Here is a 24,200-nt window from a genome sequence, read left to right as displayed (position 1 = left end):
AAGAGCAATCTTCCTTCCCCCTCCGATTCAGAAGAGAGAGGTCTCCCATTAATCCTGTCTCCTCTTCAAGCTCCCCTCCTGCCTCTCCCAGCAAATTTCTCTTTTAACTGTACTTAAGAAGCCTGAAAGTGACCTGTCTCGTGCTGATAAGGTGGAGCTATGCTGTCAGCAGACCCTGCTTCTCTGCTTCTCAGTGTGCGTCTTCCATTCCTAAAGTCACCTCAGGCCCAAGGCGGCTCCTGGAGTCCAGCCATCACATCCACCCCACATCCACATTATAGGCAGAAGGGAGGAGGAATGGGTAGACAGGGCTGCTCTTTAAGGAGCTTCCCTGAAAGTCTCACGTGGTGTGTCCACTGACACAGCAGAACTTGGTGACATGGCCGTACGTAGCAGCAAGGGAGGCTGGGAAACGTGGGTTTTCAAAGAGAAACACACTGGGTTTTCCAAGAACCACTCTGCCCAGGGTTCTGTTATCAAGGCAAAGTACAGAATAAATACTGGGCAGCAGCTAGAAGTCTCTATGCACTGACTTGTAAAGGAATGGTGGGTGGGAATGAGGGAAGATCCTCATATTATCCAGGGTCCAGGCAGGAAGTGGACAATTGACTCCACAGGGGGTTTGACTGAAGAAAGGCAGAGATGTGTGCAGGGTTCTGGGGCTCACCCATGGACTAGCAATGGTGGGTAAGGTGCCACTGCTGATGGTAATTCTGAGGAGGGAAAGCTGGAGGAAATAGGGACGGGTGGGTCCATGGAGGAGGCCCCGTCCAGGAGCTAACATATAGAACTCTCAATCTGAGACGGCACTGCCTTGAGGTTCTCCTTGAAGACTGCTTTCTTCACCATCTCCTCATGGCCCAACTACCCTTTGCCAAGCTTCCCAGGCTCCATGCTCAGCCTGGGATTGACCAGGTGATGGAACTGACCACCATGACTTCATCTTACGTCTTTAAATTATACCTTTTTTTTTTTTCTGAGCTAGAAATCTAATTTCCAGATGCCCATCAGTCCTAATGTGGCCACTCCACAGGCATACTAAATCCAGTATGTGTCCAAACAACAGGCCTGTGGCCCCATCCCACTTCTCTTTCACCTTCATCAAAGACATGGTCAACAGACCACCTCTTAAGTTAGGAACCTGGGGCTCCTACCCTCCCTCCCAAACATAACGTCCAGTTATGTTTGCATTGTCCACGTCTCTTGAACACCCGACACCTGCCATTCCCAGGACACACTGCCTTAGCTCACCTTCTTGCCTAGAGAAAACAGTCCCAGGGTTAGTCTCTCTGGCACAAGTATCTCTCCTGTCTATCTTCCTGGGAACTCTTTTTAAATTAAATCCAAGCTCAATTGTTCCTGGCTTAAAGTCCCCATGTCTGCTCAACACTTTGGTGAATGCAGAGCAGTGTGGCTAGGACCATGGGGTCACGGGTCAGATTGTCTTACTGGACTCCTGTCTGGAGCACTTTCTAGCTCTTTGGCCTCAGGCAAGTTATTCAACCTTTCTGTGGCTCAGTTTCTGGCCTGTGAAATGAAAATAATAAAGCCTTATTCCTCATATGAGCGATGTGAGGATGAGATTAAATAGCACCTATAAAATGCTGAGAATATTTCCTGCTACACTGAACATTTTCAATGCATGTTAATTATTTTTATGACCAAAACATTAAGTTCAAATTCATGAGCATGGTATCTCAGTTCCTATGTTTGCGGCATAACCTTGCCTTCCCACTCTTCTTTGAAAGTCAATCTTCTTGCTGTTCCATGAAGTTCCTGCCTCTTTCACGCCTTTATATGAAATTACCACCAGCATTTCCATTTTATCTCTAACCTCATATCTTTCTGTGATAGCTATCTCAGTCATCCTGATTTAGAAACATCCAAATATTTAATTTCTTAAATTTATAACTGAGTATAAGATACTCTTCAGTTCAGTTCAGTTCAGTTCAGTTGCTCAGTCTGAGTTTTTGCGACCCCATGAACTGCAGCACGCCAGGCCTCCCTATCCATCACCAATTCCTGGAGTTCACTCAAACTCATGTCCATCGAGTCAGTGATGCCATCCAGCCATCTCATCCTCTGTCGTCCCCTTTTCCTCCTGCCCCAATCCCTCCCAGCGTCAGAGTCTTTTCCAATGAGTCAACTCTTCACATGAGGTGGCCAAAGTACCAGAGTTTCAACTTTAGCATCATTCCTTCCAAAGAAATCCCAGGGCTGATCTCCTTCAGAATGGACTGGTTGGATCTCCTTGCAGTCCAAGGGACTCTCAAGAGCCTTCTCCAACATCACAGTTCAAAAGCATCAATTCTTTGGCACTCAGCTTTCTTTACAGTCCAACTCTCACATCCATACACGACCACTGGAAAAACCATAGCCTTGACTAGATGGACCTTTGTTGGCAAAGTAATGTCTCTGCTTTTTAATATGGTATGTAGGTTGGTCATAACTTTTCTTCCAAGGAGTAAGTGTCTTTTAAATTCATGGCTGCAATCACCATCTGCAGTGATTTTGGAGCCCCGAAAAATAAAGTCTGACACTGTTTCCACTGTTTCCCCATCTATTTCCCATGAAGTGATGGCACTTAGATAGTCATAATATTCTTAGTTATAGTACTCTTAGGTACTCTTAGAATACTCTGAGAGAGTTATAAAATACTCTTAGATAGTTATGGTGGCTCAGACAGTAAATAATCCACCAGCAATGTGGGAGACCTGGTTTCGATTCCCACGTTGGGAAGATCCCCTGGAGAAAGAAATGGCAACCCACTCCAGTATTCTTGCCTGAATAATCCCATGGACAGAAGAGCCTGGCAGGCTACAGTCCCTGGGGTTGCCAAGAGTCAGACACAACTGAGCAACTTTCACAAGAGTATCAGTCCACAATCACCATACTTTTTATCACATACATATAGATCTTAGCTTTTCTTCAGATGAAATATGGGGATAAAACATTTAAGGCTTTTATTCTTTCAATATTCAAAATTCAATATTATTTCAATATTCAATATTTAAAAAGTTCCTGCACACAGAAGAGGGGATCACAGGGGCATTTGGGTATGGACATGTGGCAGAAGCAGTGGCACCTCGGAAAAGGCACTATCTTGGGTCTCACTCTATCGGCTTTATGCGTGAAAACAAAATCTAGCATCACTGTGAGCCCTCCACTCTGAAATCAAAGGTCATCATGTCATGGAACCAAAAAAAAAAAAAGTTCGAGTGAAGTGCTCAGGCCAATGAAACATTAAACAAGTGCACCTGCATTTTCACAGCAGATAATTCCAGTGGGATTTCATGTTGCTGTGGATACAGAGGGAGGAAGGGCTCAAAGACACTTGTGAGGCAGGGAGGGATTAGAGTATCCAGGGAAATAAGTAAAAGGTATTGCGTTTCGTTCCATGCTTTGGAAGGACAGCTACAGAATTAGGTCTAAACATTCTTATCCTTCACATAAAGAGGGTCACATTGCCAAGTTATGGTGAACACGATAAAAGAAACACAATGCTTCTCAGGTTGCTTACCCTTCTGGGCAGTAGAAACCTGTCAACCTGCCAGTGAATGCGTATAATTTTTTTATTTTTATGTTTTTGCTGATTTCCTTGGGGGGGGGGTGCAAATTAGGACAACCAAAGCAAGTAATTTAATTAACCGTTTCCATTAATGGTTTTATTCAAACAAACAGATAATGTGGAGGGAAACCAATTATCCCATATCAATCTAAATGCTACAATTTAATTTACTAAAATCTCTGCTTTCTGAATTGCTCAGCACAATGACAAAAATACGTGCCAATTGAACAGTGAATCCCAGCTCGAGATGGATATTTAACCTAGCTGCACATTTGACTAGTCCAAGAATAACTCACACTTAATCTGGTCTTAATGATACCACGTAATTTCACAAAATGAATAAAATGATGGAATTTCAAAGATAGGAGTTATGTGGACTTCCCATATGAGAGGAAAACTACAGGGAGAAAGCAAATCGAAGCAAAATCTTTCTTATGAGTAGAGAACCTCTTAAGAGAATCTAGCTTTTCCTTTGGAAAATGCTTAAGTTCCTTCTGCAATATTTTTTTCTGCTTAGATCACAAAAGAGACTTTTGGACAATGTCCTTGGCCACTGACTTCATTTTTGTTGTGTGAGTGACAATGACACACAGCAGCTGCCTGTGTGGCCACAAAGCTGTTGGTAACGGCACACTCTGACCCCCGGGGAAAACTGGATGGGTAGTAGCCTGTGATCAATGACCCTAAGCCCTTTGAAAAGGGACGCAGTCAGCCTTCACCGAGTGGATGCCATCCTACATGTCTCCCCTGCTCCTGGAAGCCCCTGGAGGAACCAGGATGGAGCCCAGAGGAAAAGGCCAAGGAAGAAGTTGCTTAAACCTGCCTGCATCCAGGCTTGTGTGTGGGCTCAAGGATCTCTTATCAACAGTGGATCCACAATTAGGCACAACAGCCTGCCTGGCATGACCTTGGTGCTCTGTGGATTCTCCAGGGACCTGGCAGTGGAGTAAGGCTGGTGGTTAGGATAAGGGGAGTTGGGCGGGGGAGATTTGGGGAGCACGATCTCAGAGGAAAAGCTTATGTATCTGTGCATGAAGGTTAAAACATAATCCTCACCAAAAAAAAAAGAAAATGAATATAATGCTTGAAATGTCCGTTGAACAAATGAGAACAAAATATGGGAGTTCCAACGAAAATAACAAAATAAAATTGAGTTTTGCTTTATGATTTAGAGGAAATGATTTAAGATGTTTTCCTCTCTACATACATGAAGTAAAAATGTCATTCCCTTCTCCAGTGGACCATGTTTTTGTCAGAACTCTCCACCATGACCTGTCCATCTTGGGTGGCCCTACAAGGCATGGATTATAGTTAGATAAGGCTGTGGTCCATGTGATCAGACTGGTTAGTTTTCTATGATTGTGGTTTTCATTCTGTCTGCCCTCTGATGGAGAAGGATAAGAGGCAAACAAAACATGGTCCACTGGAGAAGGAAATGGCAAACCACTTCAGAATTCTTGTCTTTAGAACCCCATGAACACTATGAAAAGGCAAAAAGATAGGACACTGAAAGATGAATTCCCCAGGTCGGCAGGTGTCCAATAAGCTACTAGAGATCAGTGGAGAAATAACTCCAAAAAGAATGAAGAGATAGAGCCAGAGCAAAAACCCAGTTGTGGATGTGACTGGTGATGGAAGTAAAGTCTAATGCTGTAAAGAGCAATATTGCATAGGAATCTGTAATGTTAGGTCCATGAATCAAGGCAAATTGGAAGTGGTCAAACAGGAGATGGCAAGAGTGAACATCAACATTTTAGGAATCAGTGAACTAAAATGGACTGGAATGGGTGAATTTAACTCAGAGGACCATTATATTTACTACTGTGGGCAAGAATCCCTTAGAAGAAACGGAGTAGCCATCATAGTCAACAAAACAGTCTGAAATGCAGTATTTGGATACAGTCTCAAAAACAACAGAATGATCTCTGTTTCCAAGGCAAACCATTCAATATCATGCTAATCCAAGTCTATGTCCTGACCAGTAATGCTGAAGAAGCTGAAGTTGAATGGTTCAGTGAAGACCTACAAGATCTTCTAGAACTAAAACCCCCCCAAAATGTCCTTTTTCTTATAGGGGACTACAATGCAAAAGTAGGAAGTCAAGAAATACCTGGGGTAACAGGCAAATTTGGCCTTGGTGTGCAGAATAAAGCAGGGCAAAGGCTAATAGAGGTTTGCCAAGAGAATGTACTGGTCATAGCAAACAGCCTCTTCCAACAACACAAGAGAAGACTCTACACATGGACATCACCGGATGGTCAATACTGAAATCAGATTGATTACATTCTTTGCAGCCCAAGATGGAGAAGCTCCATACAGTCAGCAAAAACAAGAATGGGAGCTGACTGTGGCTCAGATCATGAACTCCTTTATTGCCAAATTCAGACTTAAATTGAAGAAAGTAGGGAAAACAACTAGAACATTCAGGTATGACCTAAATCAAATCCCTTATGATTATACAGTGGAAGTGAGAAATAAATTCAAGGGGTCAAATCTGATAGAGTGCCTGAAAAACTGTGGAAGGAGGTTCACGACATTGTACAGGAGGCAGTGATCAAGGCCATCCCCGAGAAAAGAAAGGCAAAATGGTTGTCTAAGGAGGCCTTACAAATAGCTGTGAAAAGAAGAGAAGCAAAAGGCAAAAGAGAAAAGGAAATATATACCCACTTGAATGCAGAGTTCCAAAGAATAGCAAGGAGAGATAAGAAAGCCTTCCTCGGTGATCAATGCAAAGAAATAGAGGAAATCAATAGAATGGGAAAGACTAGAGATCTCTTCAAGAAAATTAGAGATACCAAGGGAACATTTCATGCAAAGATGGGCTCAATAAAGGACAGAAATGGTATGGACCTAACAGAAGCAGAAGATATTAAGTAGATAGAAGTGGCAACAATACACAGAAGAACTAAACAAAGAAGATCTTCATGACTCAGATAATCACAATGGTGTGATCACTCACCTAGAGCCAGAAATCCTGGAATGTGAAGTCAAGTGGGCCTTAGGAAGCATCACTATGAACAAAGCTAGTGGAGGTGGTGGAATTCCAGTTGAGCTATTTCAAATCCTAAAAGATGATGCTGTGAAAATACTGTACTCAATATGCCAGCAAATTTGGAAAACTCAGCAATGGCCACAGGACTGGAAAAGGTCAGTTTTCATTCCAATCCCAAAGAAAGGCAATGCCAAAGTATTCTCAAACTACTGCACACTTACACTCATCTCACATGCTAGCAAAGTAGTGATCAAAATGCTCCAAGCCACGCTTCAACAGTACATGAACTGTGAACTTCCAGATGTTCAAATTGGATTTAGAAAAGGCAGAGGAACCAGAGATCAGATTGCCAACATCCGTTGGATCAAAGAAAAAGCAAGAGAGTTCCAGAAAAACATCTATTTCTGCTTTACTGACTATGCCAACGCCTTTGACTGTGTGGATCACAAGAAACTGTGGAAAATTCTTCAAGAGATGGGAACACCAGACCATGTGACCTGCCTCCTGAGAAATCTGTATGCAGGTCAAGAAGCAACAGTTAGAACTGGACATGGAAAAACAGACTGGTTCCAAATCGGGAAAGGAATATGTCAAAGCTGTATTTTGTGACCCTGCTTATTTAACTTATATGCAGAGTACATCATGAGAAACGCTGGGATGGATGAAACACAAGCTGAAATCAAGATTGCCAGGAGAAATATCAATAACCTCAGATATGCAGATGATGTCACACTTATGGCAGAAAGCAAAGAACTAAAGAGCCACTTGATGAAAGCGAATGAGGAGTGAGAAAAAGTTGGCTTAAAACTTTACATTTCTACTAAGATCATGGCATCTGGTCCCACCCCTTCATGGCAAATAGATGGGAAAACAATGGAAACGGTGAGAGACTTTATTTTGGGGGGCTCCAAAATCACTGCAGATGGTGACTGCAGCCATGAAATTAAAAGATGCTTGCTCCTTGGAAGAAAAGTTACGACCATATCTTAGATGGTATATTAAAAAGCAGAGACATTACTTTGCCACAAAGGTCTGTCTAGTTAAAGCTATGGTTTTTCCACTGGTCATGTATGGATGTGAGAGCTGGACTATAAAGAAAGCTGAGTCCTGAAGAATTGATGCTTTTGAACTGTGGTGTTGGAGAAGACTCTTGAGAGTCCCTAGGACTGCAAGGAGATCCAACCAGTCCATTCTAAAGGAGATTGGTCCTGGATGTTCTTTGGAAGGAATGCTGCTAAAGCTGAAACTCCAGTACTTTGGCCACCTGATGCGAAGAACTGACTCGTTGGAAAATACCCTGATGCTGGAAAGGACAGACTGAAGGCAGTAAGAGAATGAGGATGAAATGGCTGGATGGCGTCACTGACTCAATGGATATGAATCTGAGTAAACTCTGGGAGTTGGTGATGGACAGGGAAGCCTGGCGTGCTTCCTGGGGGTCACAAAGTCCATGGGGTCGCAAATAGTCAGACACAACTAAGTGACTGAACTGAATTGAAAAATGCCATACATTTATCCTCTGAGCATGTGCAAGGTGTAAATACCAAGATGGCACCTGTAAAAGGCAAACTGGAAACCCTTCACACACAAGAGGTAGAAAAGTACAAGGCCGAATCAGAATCATCCCTCAAGACTGGAAAAAACAAGCATTGTGGGAATTCAATAGGAAATGAGAGGTGGCTTCCCTGGTGGTCAAGTGGCTAAGAATCTGCCTGCCAATGTAGGAGACACAGGTTCAGTCCCTGGTCTGGGAGGATTCCACGTGCCACGGAGCAGCTAAGGCTGTGGGCCACAGGGACTGAATCCCATGCACCCTAGAGCCTGTGCTCTGCAACGAGAAGCCACCACAATGGGAGGCCCATGTACTGCAACGAAGAGTAGCCCCCACTCACTGCAACTAGAGAAAGAACATGCAGCAACAGAGACCCAGCCCAGCCAAAAATAAAATAAAAAGAAATAAACAGAAAGACCCGGATAGTTTTTAAAAAGAAAGTGAGATCACTTCTGGGTGGGGAGGGTGAGGAGGGTGCTATGCTTTGGGCACATACTGGAGGTTAGGAAAGCTTTATTGACACAGTCAGGGCAGGTCTCCTCATGCTTGGCAGGTATCTTCTTGAGCCTTCATTCTTAATGGCGAATAGTTGAAGCATGAAGCTTCATGAAATGCTTTCTACTGGGTCCAATTTAACACATAAATACTATGAACCTGGGGCAATGGCTTCAGCTATGCAATGTTTAATGATATGTTAATAATTATGCCTGGTAAGCCCCAAAGTAACAATGTGACTTAGAAGTTATATGATTTGTTGAGAATCAGAAAATGTGGTTTGGAAGACACAGCCCATAAAAACAGCTCAATTACAATGAGCAATCAGGGTTGCGGGGGAATAGGTTTCCTTACGGGTAAGACTGCCAAGTTTAAGGAAAAGTCTCCATAAACGGTGATTAAACCTGGCTGTGTGTCAAAATTACCTGGAGAGTCTTAAAAATACACATTCCTTGGGTGCACTGCAACTCTGCTGGATCGTTACCACAGGAACAGGGTCTCAGGAAGCTGTCTTTTTATAACTACAACCTAGTCACCCTTACCCAGAAAAGTAGCTTTGATTATAGAATTGTAGAGTTTGGAATTTTTGCAAGCTGTTGCTTATACAAAAAGTTGTTGTTGTATTAGTCACTAAGTTGTGTTCGACTCTTTTGCTCACCAGGCTCCCCTGTCCATGGGATTTCCCAGGCAAGAGTACTGGAGTGGGTTGCCATTTCCTTCTCTAGGGGATCTTCCCTACCCAGGAACCTTCTTGCCCACTTTGTTCCCACTGAGGTTTCTGGTGAAGCAGAATGCCTGGGATCTCTCTAAAGCCTCCAGGATGCCTGGGGACAGAGGTGGCAGGAGATCAGGAGAGCCTCCTGACACAGTTTTCTCTTCTTGCCTCTCTTTCCTCTGCCTTTGTCTAGACCTGCCCACTTCGTTAAAGGGCTGCTGCTGCTGCTGCTAAGTTGCTTCAGTTGCGTCCGACTCTGTGAGACCCCAGAGACGGCAGCCCACCAGGCTCTGCATCCCTGAGATTCTGCAGGCAAGAACACTGGAGTGGGTTGCCATTTCCTTCTCCAATGCATGAAAGTGAAAAGTGAAAGTGAAGTCGCTCAGTTGCATCAGACTCTTCGTGACCCCAAGGACTGCAGCCCACCAGGATCCTCCGTCCTTAGGATTTTCCAGGCAAGAGTACTGGAGTAGGGTGCCATTGCCTTCTTCATCATTAAAGGGCAATGGTATGAAGATTAAGAAAAGAGAACATAGACTTCCCTCGTGGTCCAGTGGTTAAGACTCCACGCTCCCAGTGCAGGGGGCTGGGTTCCATCCTTGGTCAGGGAACTAGATCCAGCCTGCCACAACTAAGGCTGGGCGCAGCCAAATAAATAAGTATTTTTAAAAACAGAAAGAAAGGAGAACAAACAAAAGAAACCAGGTTAGGAGGGGACCCCCCCCTCACACACACACACACACATCCCCTGTAAATGGTCCTCCTGCCTCAGTGCTTTCCTGCCTTCTCTGCCCAGGGTTACCCCCTGACCGTGGCAGCTTGAGGGACAGGATGGAAGCATAGCCCAAGAGTGACCAGATGGATAAGAACTGGTGGGTAAATACCTGCTTCCTTGAGCACAGAGGGACTGCTCCCAGCTGTGACCCTGCAGGTCCTGGCAGCACTGAGCCTCAGTGTCTACAATGACCCAAAGGCATGTGATCTGGGGGCTTTGTTGGCTTTCCTGCCTGTCCCATCTCACCTGCTCACTCAGGTAGTTCTCAGAGATCACCTCCAAATAAACTACTGGCACCAAATTCTTTGTTTTCAGCATTTACAGGAATGTAAACCAAGATAGGGGCCAATGTCATCATTTGAAAATGAGTTGATTGTAGAGGCTGGAGGCCGAGCAGATGACTCTGTTACTGGTCCACACGTGTGGTTTATGTTTCGTGCCATTATGGAGAAAGCACTTCCCATTTAACATCTTTCACCCTGGGGGCTCAGAGAACCCACAAAACACGGCAGTTAGCTGATTCCCAAAAAGGCCTGACATTGCTCAGAGAGGCTGCTTTCCTTTTGCTCTGGGAGCCTCTAAAGTGAGCCACTGGAGATGAGAAAAGATCTCCTGAAGGGAGCAGGAAGGAATGACGTCAGTAAACCATGATACTTTCATTTAACCTTAGTCACAGGCTACCTCAGAGATACTGTGGATTTGGTTCCAGACCCACAATAAAGCCAATATCCCAATAAAGTGAGTCACCTGTATTTTTTTGTTTGTTTGTTTACAAGTGCACACAAAAGTTATGTTTACCAAATACTATAGTCTATTCAGTGCACAGTAACATGATGTCTACAAAAACAACATACTAACTAAAAAATACGTTTTTCCTATAAAATGCTAACCATCATCTGACAATGCAGGGCTTCCACAAACCTTCAATTTGTAAAAAAAAAAAAAATGCAGTATCTGCAAAATGCAGGAAAACCCAGGGATGCCTGTGCGCTTCAATACTAGGAAGAGATTAGGAAAGCTGATGGTGACGAGGACACTCTGGATCAGTCTTTTCTGGATGCGGGATGCCAGCTCCTTCTGCCTGGGGAGGCACTGTCCCCGCCCCTCACCTTCCATCTCCCCAGGCCATCAGAGAGGCCTCTGTACCAGCCCTTCTCCCCTCTCCCCACACCGCCACCACAGGCCTCATCGTGATGCCAATGCAACAAGATGTGATATGTGACCTGCCTCAGGGATCTCTTGCCTGCTCCACAGCAGGTGCCACGGCCTGGCCGCCACCTCGCATTTCCGGGGTACCCAGAGGGCGATCGGAGCCAGCACAGGGCCCTCAATCCCTGGGGCAGAGGCCAGCAGCACACAACAGGACAGCCAGCAACCTGTTCGCTGGGGTTCAGCTCTTAGATCAGCACGTAAGCACTACTTAATGAATCACCTAATTAGTGACAGGCCACACTGAAGACCTCAGCTGTCCTCAGACAAAGGTGGAGATAAGAAGCCTCATTAAGTTGTAAGTGCTTGGCTGCAGCCGCCAGATCCACAGTTAACACTGGGCACGGCATAGTCCTGCGCCACCTGATAGCGTGTGTTCCGGTCACGTGGCACAACTGCAGCTTCACAAACGTGCCCTGTAGCTCCAAGCTGTTCTTAGTTACCTTGACATGCCCACAGGGATGTGGGATCAAGGCCCAGGTCAAAAACCAGAAATTTCACCCTGGGGTGAGATGACACGGTGGGAATTTTGACACCTCTTCCTGGGGGCAGGAGTGGAAGACGAGGCAGTGGGGGACCTGGCACCCACTGGAGCTCCCTGAGAACCAAAGGGCATCTTCGTCCACCCACCCAGAGTTGTGGGGACACCACCCGGGGCTGCTTTCAGTCACTGTCATCTCAGGGTTCATTCATGCGTTTCTCTAGGGCCATTAGAGGCTCCTCGAGAGATTCTTTACATCAGAATTGAATTAGGAAAGATTTTAAAGTAATGGATTAAAAGGAGCTGCTCCATAATTGGGAGTAAATAATATAATACACAAGGCATAGAGACACATGAGCTGAAACAGAATCAAACAGTAAATGCTTCAGCTCAGTGGCTTGATGACAAAGACAGAAGGAAGAAGCTGTTGTGGACAATTCTGGAAGATAAAATGTCTATCTGGGACACTGACAGTGGTGGGGCCTGAGGCTCTTTCTAATAAGCTCCCAGGTGATGCTTATCTTGCTGGAGTCCAGACCAAACTTTCGAGTAAAAAGGACATAAGACATAAAATGAGTTCATGGACCTGGTTCTTATCCCATGCCCCTTTTTTGGTAGAGCATGTCCATAATTCTTTGTAAAAACTGATTTTGGAGTACCGTTGTAGAAAGCCCAACATTGTCAAAGCATTGCATTTGGGGAGTTCCACAGGAACAAGGAGCTGGTAAAAATATGACTGGCTATGAGGAAAAAGGTCCCTTGCTTTCTGGAAAGAGCTTTCTGACTTCCTTGCAAAGCTCTCCTTTAGGACACGGCATCTCTCTGACAGGTGATGGAAGCTCCCCTCTGGACCTGGCTGTTGATCTGAGAACAGGGAGTTCCCTTTAGACTAAACTCTGACAGAGTTGGTGGAGCTCTTGGTGTGACAGCACCTCAGGGTTGGCAGGACTGGGGGTCCCCTGCCATGACCCTCCCTCAGCAGGGGAGGAGGGCAGGACTGCAGCTCTGGTTGGCCATAGAGGGGGACTGATGGCTGAGGCCAAGAGCTTTCTGCCAAAAACCAGTGTTTGGGGTTTTAAGCAGAAGGACCAGGAAGGATAAGACCAAACAACTACACCACCTAAGACAACACCTTTCTGTCCCAAAGGGCCAGGCAGCCAAACAAACACCACCTATCAATCATGAGAACTACAATTTTAATATAGCTCATGTCCATCACCTGAATGTCTTGGGCATGATGAAAAACACAGCAAAAGGGTCTTAAAAGTTCCCTTTCCCCTCCACTTCACTGCCCTCTGTTCCACAGATGAGTGGGGGTTTTCTGCTCTATGCCCCCCACCTCAAGAAAGCTCCCTGGCATGCCTGCTGTCCTCCCCCTGCCCAGCCCCTGGTCCCCACCATGGGGGCACACGTCCTGACAAGGTGAGTGATGGGGAAGGAGGCCAGGATGTGCCTGCCAGGTGGGGTCTGGGGGCCTGAACACGTTCCCTCCTCTGCCCCCTGCGGAGTTTCTCAGGCACAGTGCCCTCAGAAGACAGATGCACAGACCTGGTGTGGGGGACGGGGGGCAAGTTAGCTGAGCTCCCCCTCCACCTTGAGCCACCCTGCCCCTTTCCCCTTTGTATCAGCCAGCTAGGGCTGGCTCAGGAGGGTCGACAGAGATCATAGAAAGTCTGAGGCCACTCAACTCAGCACCAGAGGATTCACCAGGACCAGGAGGACATGGACACACATGGCGGGTGGTGTGTGTCTCTAGAAATGCCTGCCAGTCATGTCACTGGGCACTGGAAGGCCCAGGAGGGCTTGCCCTCAGGAGGACAAGAAGAAGTCACCAAGCAATCTACTAGCCTGATGACCAGACAGGAAGGGGTGTCCTCTGAGCAGCTGTGGCTGTGGGTGGGTAGCAGCTGAGGATCAGACAGAATGTTGTACTAAAATCCAAAACCCCAAACATCCCCTCAACACTCCCTCCTCATGTGGAGCTCACACCTGGATATCTGTGTTGGTGAAAGTGAAAGTTGCTCAGCTGTGTCCAACTCTTTGTGATCTTCTTTGCGATTCTCCAGGTCAGAATACTGGAGTGAGTAGCCTTTCCCTTCTCCAGGGGATCTTCCCAACCCAGGGATAGAACCCAGGTCTCCTGCATTGCAGGCGAATTCTTTACCAGCTGAGCCACCAGAGAAGCCCAAGAATACTGGAGTGGGTAGCCTATCCCTTCTCCAGCGGATCTTCCCAACCCAGGAATCGAGCTGGGGTCTCCTAGTTGCAGGCGAGCTATGAGGGAAGCCCCCTGATGTGTTAATTGGTGACTGTGGACAAATCACATCAACATCCTAGTAGTGTCATGGCACTTGGGGAAAGAAGAACATGACAAGGCCAAGAACTTCTGCAAGGGCTGCTTTTGGTATCTGAAGGGGAGACCCAAGGTGCTTTGCAGTTTTTCTGCATGCAAATAATGTAAGAACAAAGAGTTGTGTTTGCTTTGTCACCAGATGACAGGGTGACCAGATTCTCTGGAAAAAGAGGTTGCTGTACTGGGCTTCAGATGGATTTTCTGGAAACTACGGGGCCCCACCTGGGTTTAATAACACAGAGCAGGAGCACAGGAGGGCGACTCCTAAATCTTGCCTCCAAAATGTGGATTTAATCCTTACTGGAGGTCAGTGCTTGGTGAAAACTGTGTTTCTTCCATTTCATTCCAACTCGAATCATTTATAAAATCCATTTCAAATGGCAGTTAAACTGTTAAGTAAAATCTACAGCAGGTTACTATGGTGATTGCTGATTTGAAATAATTAGAGAACATAATGAGAGAACTATTTCCTCTCTTCGGGATTAGATATCCGTAAACTGATACTGGTCTATTTTTAGTGGACGTAATCTGTGCAACGATGATAGAGAACCACGAGTGCTTTAAAATGCTTTAAAAAGGTCTGTCTGATTGAGGAATTTAATCAACCAAGTACTTACATCAAAATTTATACCTGTCTTTATTAAATATAAGTTGATTCCATAAAAAGAAAATTATACGTGTATATATCAATGTAATCATTTTAAACGAGACATAATGACTGGATATATAGCTAAATTAAGATTTAAGATCTGTTTATGATAACTTCTTCTCTACTATAATTTCACAACTCCACCCAGATCATTAATCATTCAAAAATGGCTGTACACAACTGTTTTTCAGAATCTTAGGTGAGGAGTCCTGTCAGAACAGGGAAGACTTCAGACTACAGAATGGTACAGGCAGCGAAAAGGAAGTTTCCTGAGTGCATCTCACGATTCCTTTCTTGCAATGCAAGATTGTGGTAAACTGACCACAGTATTTAAAGCCTGTGAACTTTGTTCTAATTTCAATAAAGACAGGAGACTTATGGGACTTCCCTGGCTGTCCAGTGGCTAAGACTCCGTGCTCCCAATGCAGGGGGCCTGGGTTCAATCCCTGCTAAGAGAACTAGATCCTGCATGCTGCATCTTACAGTTGGCATGAATGTTGCAACAAAGATGGAAGATTCTGCGTGACGCAACCAAGACTCAGAACTACAAAATATATATATATATATATATATATATATATATATATATTTTTTTTTTTTAATTAGGACTTCGCTGTTGGTACAGTGGATCTGAATCTGCCTGCCAACGCAGATGACATGGGGTCAATCCCTGGTCCAGGAAGATTCCACATGCCTCAGAGCAACTAAACCCACATACCACGACTACTGAGCTGGCACCCAGAGCCTGTGCTCTTCAGAAGAGAAGCCAGCACACCACAGCAAAGAGTAGCCCCTGCTCACCACAACTAGAGAAAGTCCATGCCCAGCAATGGTGACCCAGCACAACCAAAAATTAATTAATTAAAAAAATTAAAGACAGGTGACTTATATCTGGTTAACTAAGGGTGTGTTCTGAATAACTGAACAAACTGGCTAGGAAGCGAAAAAATCTTCCATTAAATGTGAGGTCAAATGAGTAAACTAATCACCTGGGGTTAGCTCATCTCCCTGTCCACCAGGAACAAATACCTTCTAGGGGTCCTTTCCTCTGCCCCTTTCCTTGCTTAGCCCTCACCAATCAGTTAGTGGGGATACCTTTCCCCCTTAGCCCACTCCCCTCTTAGCACCTACAGTTTTGAATGGTAGCCAAAGTTTTCTCATGTGATCCTGAACAAAAGATTTGGGGAAAGAAATATTCTTCTAACTTAGGAGTCTGCATTTCCTCCAAACCAGGGTCTTTGAAAACACGTGGAGACTTTTTATAAAAGTAACCTGGATCTGAGAAAAGCCAGGTACACACTGGCAGTTCCGTGCTGGTGGTGGGGATACCAGGCCACAAACACAAGTTCTTGGACATAACCCGGAGTTCTTCCTGTTAAAGAGGGACTGAAATTTGCTGAGCAAATAGAAAGCTAGTGGGGGGAGCTGAGAAGCCTCAGGAATCACCTATCCCCTGACACCCAAAATGCAGGGGTCGAAAGAAACGTCCAGGCCTGCCTGCCACCTCTGAAGCCTGTTCTTGATACATAAAGTCAAAACTGGTCCATCCCCACACCTGCTTGATCACATAGAACATCTGTTAAAATACAAGTTCCCAGGGCCCTCCATGGGACTTTCTTCTTCCCTATGTCTACAAGGTCTGGGAATCTACATCTTCAACAAATGCTCTAGGTGATTCTTATAATTCAGCCAAAAAGCGAGCACTAGTATAGAACTGGGCTGAAAAACATCTTGAAAGGGTCAGAGTGACATATACTAGTCACTGTGGGCCACATGGTTCCTGTCACGGCTACTCAAAGCTGTCACTGTATTAACAAAATAGAGACAAAACATAAATTAGATGAGCATTACTGTGTTCCTTTAAAGCTTTATTTTCAAAAGCAGGTGGAGCTGCTTTGACCTGAGAGGCTAGAGTTTGCCAACCTCTGATCTAGAATATTCCTCTGATTCATTTTTTATTAATCTACCTAGGCAAGGTAAGTGAGGTGTTGAAAAAAAATCAGGTCTATCTTTTCAAGGGACCTTCTCAGGTGTGCGAAGAGAAAGGCCCCTTTAAAAACAAACTAATAAATAAAGTAAAACAACTTACCAAAATACCAACGTTTCTAGGAAGGAAATTCCAACATTGGATGCACCAACGACAACAATCTTGGCATTGACAGTTATCTTAGGTTCTAACGATAGTTTTCTGTTTGTATGGTTCAAGGCATAACTCAACTGGAAAAAAGCACAAAGAGAAAAATGGACTTGAGGAAAACATAGCTGAGTCTGCATTCCCAAATTGGCCATTACTTAACCAGAATATTACCCAGCACATCAAACTGAAAAATGCCCCTGCATAGGCCTGAGGAGATTTACAGGAAGAAATGTCAAATAAATGAATGTAAGAATATGGGAATATACCTAATACCTAGGCTGATGCACATCAAAATGCTTAATCTAGATCACTTTTTGTCTTATCATTAACAGATGTTTCAAACAGAACTGAGGCCATCTATGACTAGAGACGATAAGGTAAATAATCCCACAAGAAGACAGGCAAGCTGCTCCCTGGGAAACTGTAGTTTCATCAAAGACCTCAATTGTCCCTTCTGTCCAGGGTTTTCCTGAAACTGTGAATGACTGGATAACAGCACCCAGGTTCTTGATGAAAAGTATTAACTCTATTCAATTCTGCATCCCTCATAGCATCTGGAGCACAGTAGGTGTTCAGTGATATTTACAGAATGACAGACATGTTGAATGACTAAAGCACATTGGATAATAAGGCTTCTTCAGTCTTTCAAATAACTGAGGGTCAAGGAGGACTCTTGGAAGCACAGAGAGTAACAGATGATTGTTTTAATGCCCGTGGCTGAAAAAATGACCTGGATTGATTTGTTTGGTTCACTTTCCTGCAGAGGCTTCAGTGGGAGCATGAAATGTACAAGGGAAGGTTTTACTAGAAAGAAGTGACAGGGTACTCTTGAAAGAAAGTCAGACTAGAAAGAGCAGAAGACTTTGCTTCCAGTTTTTAATTCATAAATTCAACAAACATTTTAATCTGATGTTTCCTGTGTGTCCGGACAATAAGAGGGTTTGCAGCTGACTTCTCATCAGAAGCAATGGAGGCTAAGAGTCAGTGGAGTGATGTCCACACCAATGCATGTCTCTCGTTCAAGTTCTTATTACATTAGCATTAACTCATCCTCTACGTTAGAGACCTTCAAATCTAGTAGACCAAACCAGTTTTTAATTTTCCCCAAATCCTGAGACATCATGAGTTGGAAGTTTAACAGTGAAGCCCTATGAAAAGCTAAGCTCCCACTTACTTTCTAGTGTCTAAGGCAGCATGGGGTCACATGCTTTACAATTCACCCAGGAACATGTGTGATCTAGAGGATAAGTCCCCTCTCTCCAGCTCAGGCTAGCCCAGCAACACGAGATAGGAAAATGTCTTGAGAAAAATAAAGTATTAACAGAAATCCAAAACAATGTTCCAAGATTTTAGACTCTCCCCATAATTAACATTGATGGTGTCTCCCAGCATCTATTTCACTCTCTCCCACATCTAATGAGGCACACCATGGATTATGGGAAAAGACAACCCACTCCCATCTTTAAGAGGGGACTCTGGTTGATACAAACCAGGTTGTATAATCCTACCCTCCTTGCTCAACAATGACCCAGAACAGACATGTGACCTCTGCTGGCATAATCAGAGTGAAGCTCAGGACTTCTCTGTGATGGTTTAAGAAGAAAAGCCTCTTGCCTTCCAGATGGCTTGGGGTATGTGAAGCCTGAAACAGTAACAGTCATCATGTCAGCAAAAGGGAAACGATTCCGGGATGAAGCTCCAAGCGAATAACAAAGAAATAGAACAAGAATTCCTTTCAAATCCTACCTGAACCCCATGCTATCTTTGCGCTCTTTAGTTACAGGAGCAATAAGTACTAGTCAGCTATTGCCAAACAGTGTTATATAACAAACTGCCCCAAGATGCAGTGGTTTAAAACACTGCCATCTATTTTGACTCAGGTAACTTTGAGTCATCAGGAAGAAGGTTGATGTCAGTGGGATTCATCAGGGTTTGGCTTCACTCTGCAGTTTTCAGTTTGGCCTCACATGGCTCTCCTTTTTTAATTTATCTATTATTGAGGTACAGTTAATGTACAATATAAGTTTCAGGTGTACAACTGAGTGAATCATGATTTTTAAAGGTTATACTCCATTTATAGTTATTATAAAATATTGGCTATATTCCCTGTGCTGTACAATATATTCTCATAGCTTATTTTACTTTTTTTTTTTTTTACTAAAATTCTTATTTCGTATTGGAGTATAGCCAATTAATAATGTTTTGATAGTTTCAGGTGGACAGCAAAGAGACTCAGCCACACATATATATGTGTCCATTCTCCTACCTATCTTATCTTTTTTGGTGGCAGAGAGCTGGGTCTATCCTTCTCATGGCAACACAAAAGTACAAGAAGGGTGAGTGAAAGTAAGAAATACCTTTGCAAACTCATGGACTGTAGCCCATCAGGCTCCTCTGTTCATGGAACTTTACAGGCAAGAATACTGGAGTGGGTTGCCATTTCCTCCTCCAGGGGATCTTCTCAACCCAAGGATTGAACCCGCATTTCCTGTTTGTTCTGCATTGCAGGCAGATTCTTCACCTGCTGAACCATCAGGGAAGCCCACTTATTTCTTAATAAGGTATTAAAAAAATATTGTGCATGGCCAAAGCAAGCCACAAGGCTGAGCCCAACACCCAAGATATAGGGAAGCAGACTCCCCTGGAGTGGGAAGAATGTCAAAGTCACACACAAGGGTGCAGCCCAGAGAAAAAGGAAGTGCTGGGAGAAAGATATAACCCGTCCTGTTTCCTTGATGGTTAGGCCAGGTTGTTTCTTTTACACGCAACTAAAAACCTCCTAAACTGATAGACTTTCTGAATGACAATAATGAATATACCATTTAGGTGAAAGAGTATCTAGTTAACCCTGGTACATCTGGCTACCAAAGTGGACTGTGTTCTGATTAACTTGCAGGACAAGCCTTGGCAGCAGCAGATTGGGTCTGGCAGTTTAGAGGGAAGAAGACAGAAAGCATAGCCCGTGGTATGATGGCATCTAATTGAAGGTCCAATTAACAGACTTAAGATGCAAGCATCTTCACAGAGGTCAGAACCCAAGATTCCTTCCATAGGAGGTGTGTTCAGACATTCCCCTCTGCTGTCAGGAAGTGTACGCGGACACTGCAACACGGGCAGTAATGAAATTCCCTGGTAAAGAATGATACCTCATTTATGAAACAGCTCCTGAATCAAAGATACAAAGGCGGCCGGGGAACAGAGCAGAATGGCTTTTGTTTCCCTCACAATAGCTTTAACACCAACAGCTGCCAGGCCTTAGAAATCACCTTTCTAACCGCTGAATACACACAGTGGCCTCGGGTGTCAGCAGTTAGCATCAGTACCCACGAGGGTGGGTGTCTCGGGAGAGCAATCAGGCCTCACAATGGTTCTTGGGAAACCCAATTTTGTGCCCAGGCTTTAATTAAAAACATATTCATCATTGGGTATGAAGAAGTAACCTGAAGAAGCCACACTTTCCTTTTGTTAGGATAGGTGGTTTTTAAATACCTTGAAAAAAAAAAACATTCTTTCCAGCCTGGAAATGTCTTTCAGTGACAACTGCAAATGAAGACGGCTTTCAAAGGTTTGTTTTGCCTGTAAGCTGGAAGCTTGAGGCATTTTTGGAAGAAAGCACAATGTGTCCCTCCTTTATGTTCCTTCAAACTACAGATATTCACAGTAAAGAAAAACAGGTATGGAAGACCCTCCGAGCCAAGCCAGGTTTTCCTTTGCTTGGTCTGAACATCTACCAAAGACGTGCTGTGCCCTGGAGATCCTGGTTTATATGCTTGTTTCTGGTTTTATTTCCTTAATTGCAAAGTAAAAATACAAGCTCTATCTATTGACTCATACCTTATAGACAGAAATTAAATGTATTTTGGAACAGTAAGTTATCAAAGATGAAACAGAGGAGTGTCTATAAGCCTCTCCACTATGTACTGTACCAGTCATAATATGGGTGAGAGGTCAGATTCTTACCTCCATGTTCTTTTGAGACATTTATGATTCTATTTTCCTAATGCCATTAAATGAGCATTTTTAGACAAAAGGATGATTTTAAATAGAGAGATGAACAGGTGCCCCAGCAAGAAGGGCTTCCCTGATAGCTTGGTGGGTAAAGAATCCACCTGCAACGCAGGAGACTCGGGTTCGATTCCTGGGTCGGGAAGATGATAGGTTACCCACTCCGGTATTTTGGGGCTTCCCTTGTGACTCAGGTGGTAAAGAATCCACCTGCAATGCAGGAGGACCTGGGTTCAACCCCTGAATTGGGAAGATCCCCTGGAGAAGGGAAAGGCTACCTACTCGAGTAGCCTGGAGAATTCCATGGACTATACAATCCATGGGGTCACAAAGAGTTGGACGCGACTGAGCGACTTTCACTTTCAGCAAGAAGGAATAAACCATACCGCATGTATAGGCTGAACTTTTAAGGCTAAAAGACAAGTCCCTTAAAATAGATTAGGACTCTCGTAATGAGTTTAAAACACAAGCCTTAAGTTCCATCCCTGAGAAGGGAGAAGAAAGAATGGATCATACGGGAAATTCTCTTGGTTTGGAAATTCTAGAGCCGGGGTGAGGTGGGGAGGGGAGAGAGTGTGAAGGTTTCTGAGAGAAGTGATGATAAAGGTCATGTGGCGGGCTGTGAGATGAGATGAGAAAATAGGGACTAGAAATGAGCATGTGTTTAAATTCTAAGCTATTTATCTGTAATCGCCTACAAACTTCTGAATCAGAACACCTTGTACGAAAGAGCGTGACTCATAGAGGGGTTTCGTCCTTCTCTTAATTCATCTGGTTGGTCTGCCACCCTCGATTATTTGCTTCCTGGAGTCAGAAGCTACATCTTTGTTTTCTGAGGCCTTGAGCAGTTTTAGTTTAGCTTTTGTTTTATCTGAACAATTCCTGCCACACATTTTTGGACATTTGATCAGTGATGAAAGGACAGATAGGCTGATTTTTCATGAGCCCTTCTTAAAGGGTGTTGATATAATTTCCACTGATTCCAAATATTTCCTTTGGTGTTTTCCAGCTGCTTAAATGACCAAACCAATGATTTAGATATAATTAGAGCTTTGTTGTTTAGTCACTAAATCGTGTCTGACTCTTTTGCGACCCCATGGATAGTATGTAGCCTGCCAGGCTTCTCTGTCCATGGGATTTCCCAGGCAAGAACACTGGAGTGGGTTGCCATTTCCTTCTCCAGGAATCTTCTGCACCCAGAGGTTGAATTCACATCTCCTGCACTGGCAGGCAGATTCTTTACCACTAAGCCACCAGGGATGCCCCATAATAAGGGCTACTTAGGATAAAAGTTTATCTGTTTAGTAAAAACAATACTGATGTACAAGCTCAAGTGAGTTTATGCCACGATTCACATACATTTGTCAAGAGATCTTAAAGACATGGTTTTGAGTTGTATGCATATGCATTAACTGTTCTGTGGGTTCAAAAAACTAGTCAAAATATAACTTTGCCTGGTATATACAGACCTGAGTTCTGTGTTTTCATAATTGGTTAAGTTTCTCTTTTGCACTTAGAATCGCAACAAACTCATGACTGAAACTCAATTTCAGTAACAAATCCAAAATCAGAAGCTACTAAAATTACAAACAGGCCATTAAACTAGAAAGCAGTGACAATAAATACAAATGATCCTATACAATAAAACCGATTCTTACTAAAATGCGACATGACGACGTCTATGGTGAATTTTTTCCAAAGACACCATTTTGTTTGGGGATGACGTTCAAACTCCAGGATCACTGGACTAGGCATCATTAGCCTGGCGGCAAGGTTTGGGCTTGTTTTCTTAACTCTGCTACTGGCTGAAATTCTGAGCCTCTTTTCCTTAAATATCAGTTTCCTCAGGTGAAAAATGGAAGTAAATTACACAAGCCTCTGCCTTCCTCAGCAGGCAAACATGGAAACTATTCATTAAAAAACGTCGACAAATACTTGGAGCTTTTCAGGCAAAGATGTTACACAAGGTAAAATTGCATATCCTCTCTCCCATCTGCAATATGAAAGGCAAATCTTCGAAAACACATTTTAGAAGGGCGAAACAAGGAGCTCCATTTTCAGCTCCACAACCATGTGTATCTATTTTTTCTTACAGAAAGCGTCCAAAGACTTCAAAGGGAGCTCTGTCCAGGCAAGAAAATGGAAGATGGAGAGATTCAAAGCCATTAGAAATAGAGTTTCTGAAATTCTTAATAAGCCTATTTTTGCCTTACAAATGTAATTTTTTTCTCCTTACACTTTTCCATTCTCTCTGTTCTTTTTGAGAACGCCCCCCTCCACTTTCCCCCAATTTGATCAAGACGAATAATGACAGGTTGACAGTGATATAAATATCGGTGTCCATTTCAGAGTTCAAAGTTCACAAACTGGCCTCTTGGGGGCAAGGTATTGCAACATTTACCAAATAAACAAAGAGTTAGGAGATACAGACACATGAACAAGATTCAATAAGTGGGACATCTCTTCCACAGATTTACAATGCGATTTTGAAAAGTCATTAAAAGGCTCAGAAGCAAGGTAGGAACGCCATCACCCGTCCCAGCACAACCTGAGGGGGCTGTCAGGACAGTGCCATGGTTTTCAGCCTTGTTTTCTGAAGGATTCCCTTAATCTTCCTCTCTCTTAGAGAATGGGCACCTCTACCACTTCCTGCAGCTCCAGCACTTAGGGAGAACGCACACTGTTATGTCTCTGGCATCTGCTGAGAGGGATGACTCTGGGACCCCTTCTGACCTGTTTTCCTAACACAGGGATGAGTGTACTCAGAACCATGCAACATGGGGCAAGGGGTGAGCTAGGGTTCCTACAGGATCCCCACTGTTGCCCCAGGCACACAGTAAAGTTAGCAAAGTATATGAGGCCCTAATTCAGCCTTGCAAAATTATTCATAACTCTACCCATGACCCCAATATCTGTTGGAAGGACTAATGCTGAAGCTGAAACTCCAATACTTTGGCCACCTGATGCGAAGAACTGACTCATTTGCAAAGACCCTGATGCTGGGAAAGATTGAAGGCGGGAGGAGAAGGGGACAACAGAGGATGAGATGGTTGGATGGCATCACCGACTCAATGGACATGAGTTCGAGTAAACTCTGGGAGCTGGTGATAGATAGGGAAGCCTGGCATGCTGGAGTCCAAGGGGTTGCAAAGAGTTGGACACGACTGAGCAACTGAACTGAACTGAACTACCCGTGAAGAATTCTTATTTCTTTAAAGAACAATCATGCCTTTACATTCTTCACATTATCCCAGGCAAACAGTGGGAGC

The 24,200-nt window shown here is 44.1% G+C and overlaps 1 protein-coding gene across 1 annotated transcript in view; it reads right to left on the bottom strand.

Annotated features, from left to right (window-relative positions):
* Positions 1-24,200, bottom strand: part of CFAP61 (cilia and flagella associated protein 61) — a 250,124-nt gene that overhangs the window by 87,475 nt on the left and 138,449 nt on the right. The window contains exon 18 of the mRNA XM_060397508.1: positions 16,879-17,006. Coding sequence (XP_060253491.1) covers positions 16,879-17,006 — 128 coding nt within the window. The remainder of the gene's footprint in view (positions 1-16,878; positions 17,007-24,200) is intronic.

The sequence above is a fragment of the Ovis aries genome, chromosome 13, assembly GCF_016772045.2.
Source record: "Ovis aries strain OAR_USU_Benz2616 breed Rambouillet chromosome 13, ARS-UI_Ramb_v3.0, whole genome shotgun sequence".
NCBI classification, from domain to species: Eukaryota; Metazoa; Chordata; class Mammalia; order Artiodactyla; family Bovidae; genus Ovis; species Ovis aries.
This window is presented reverse-complemented; position numbering and strand designations above follow the sequence as displayed.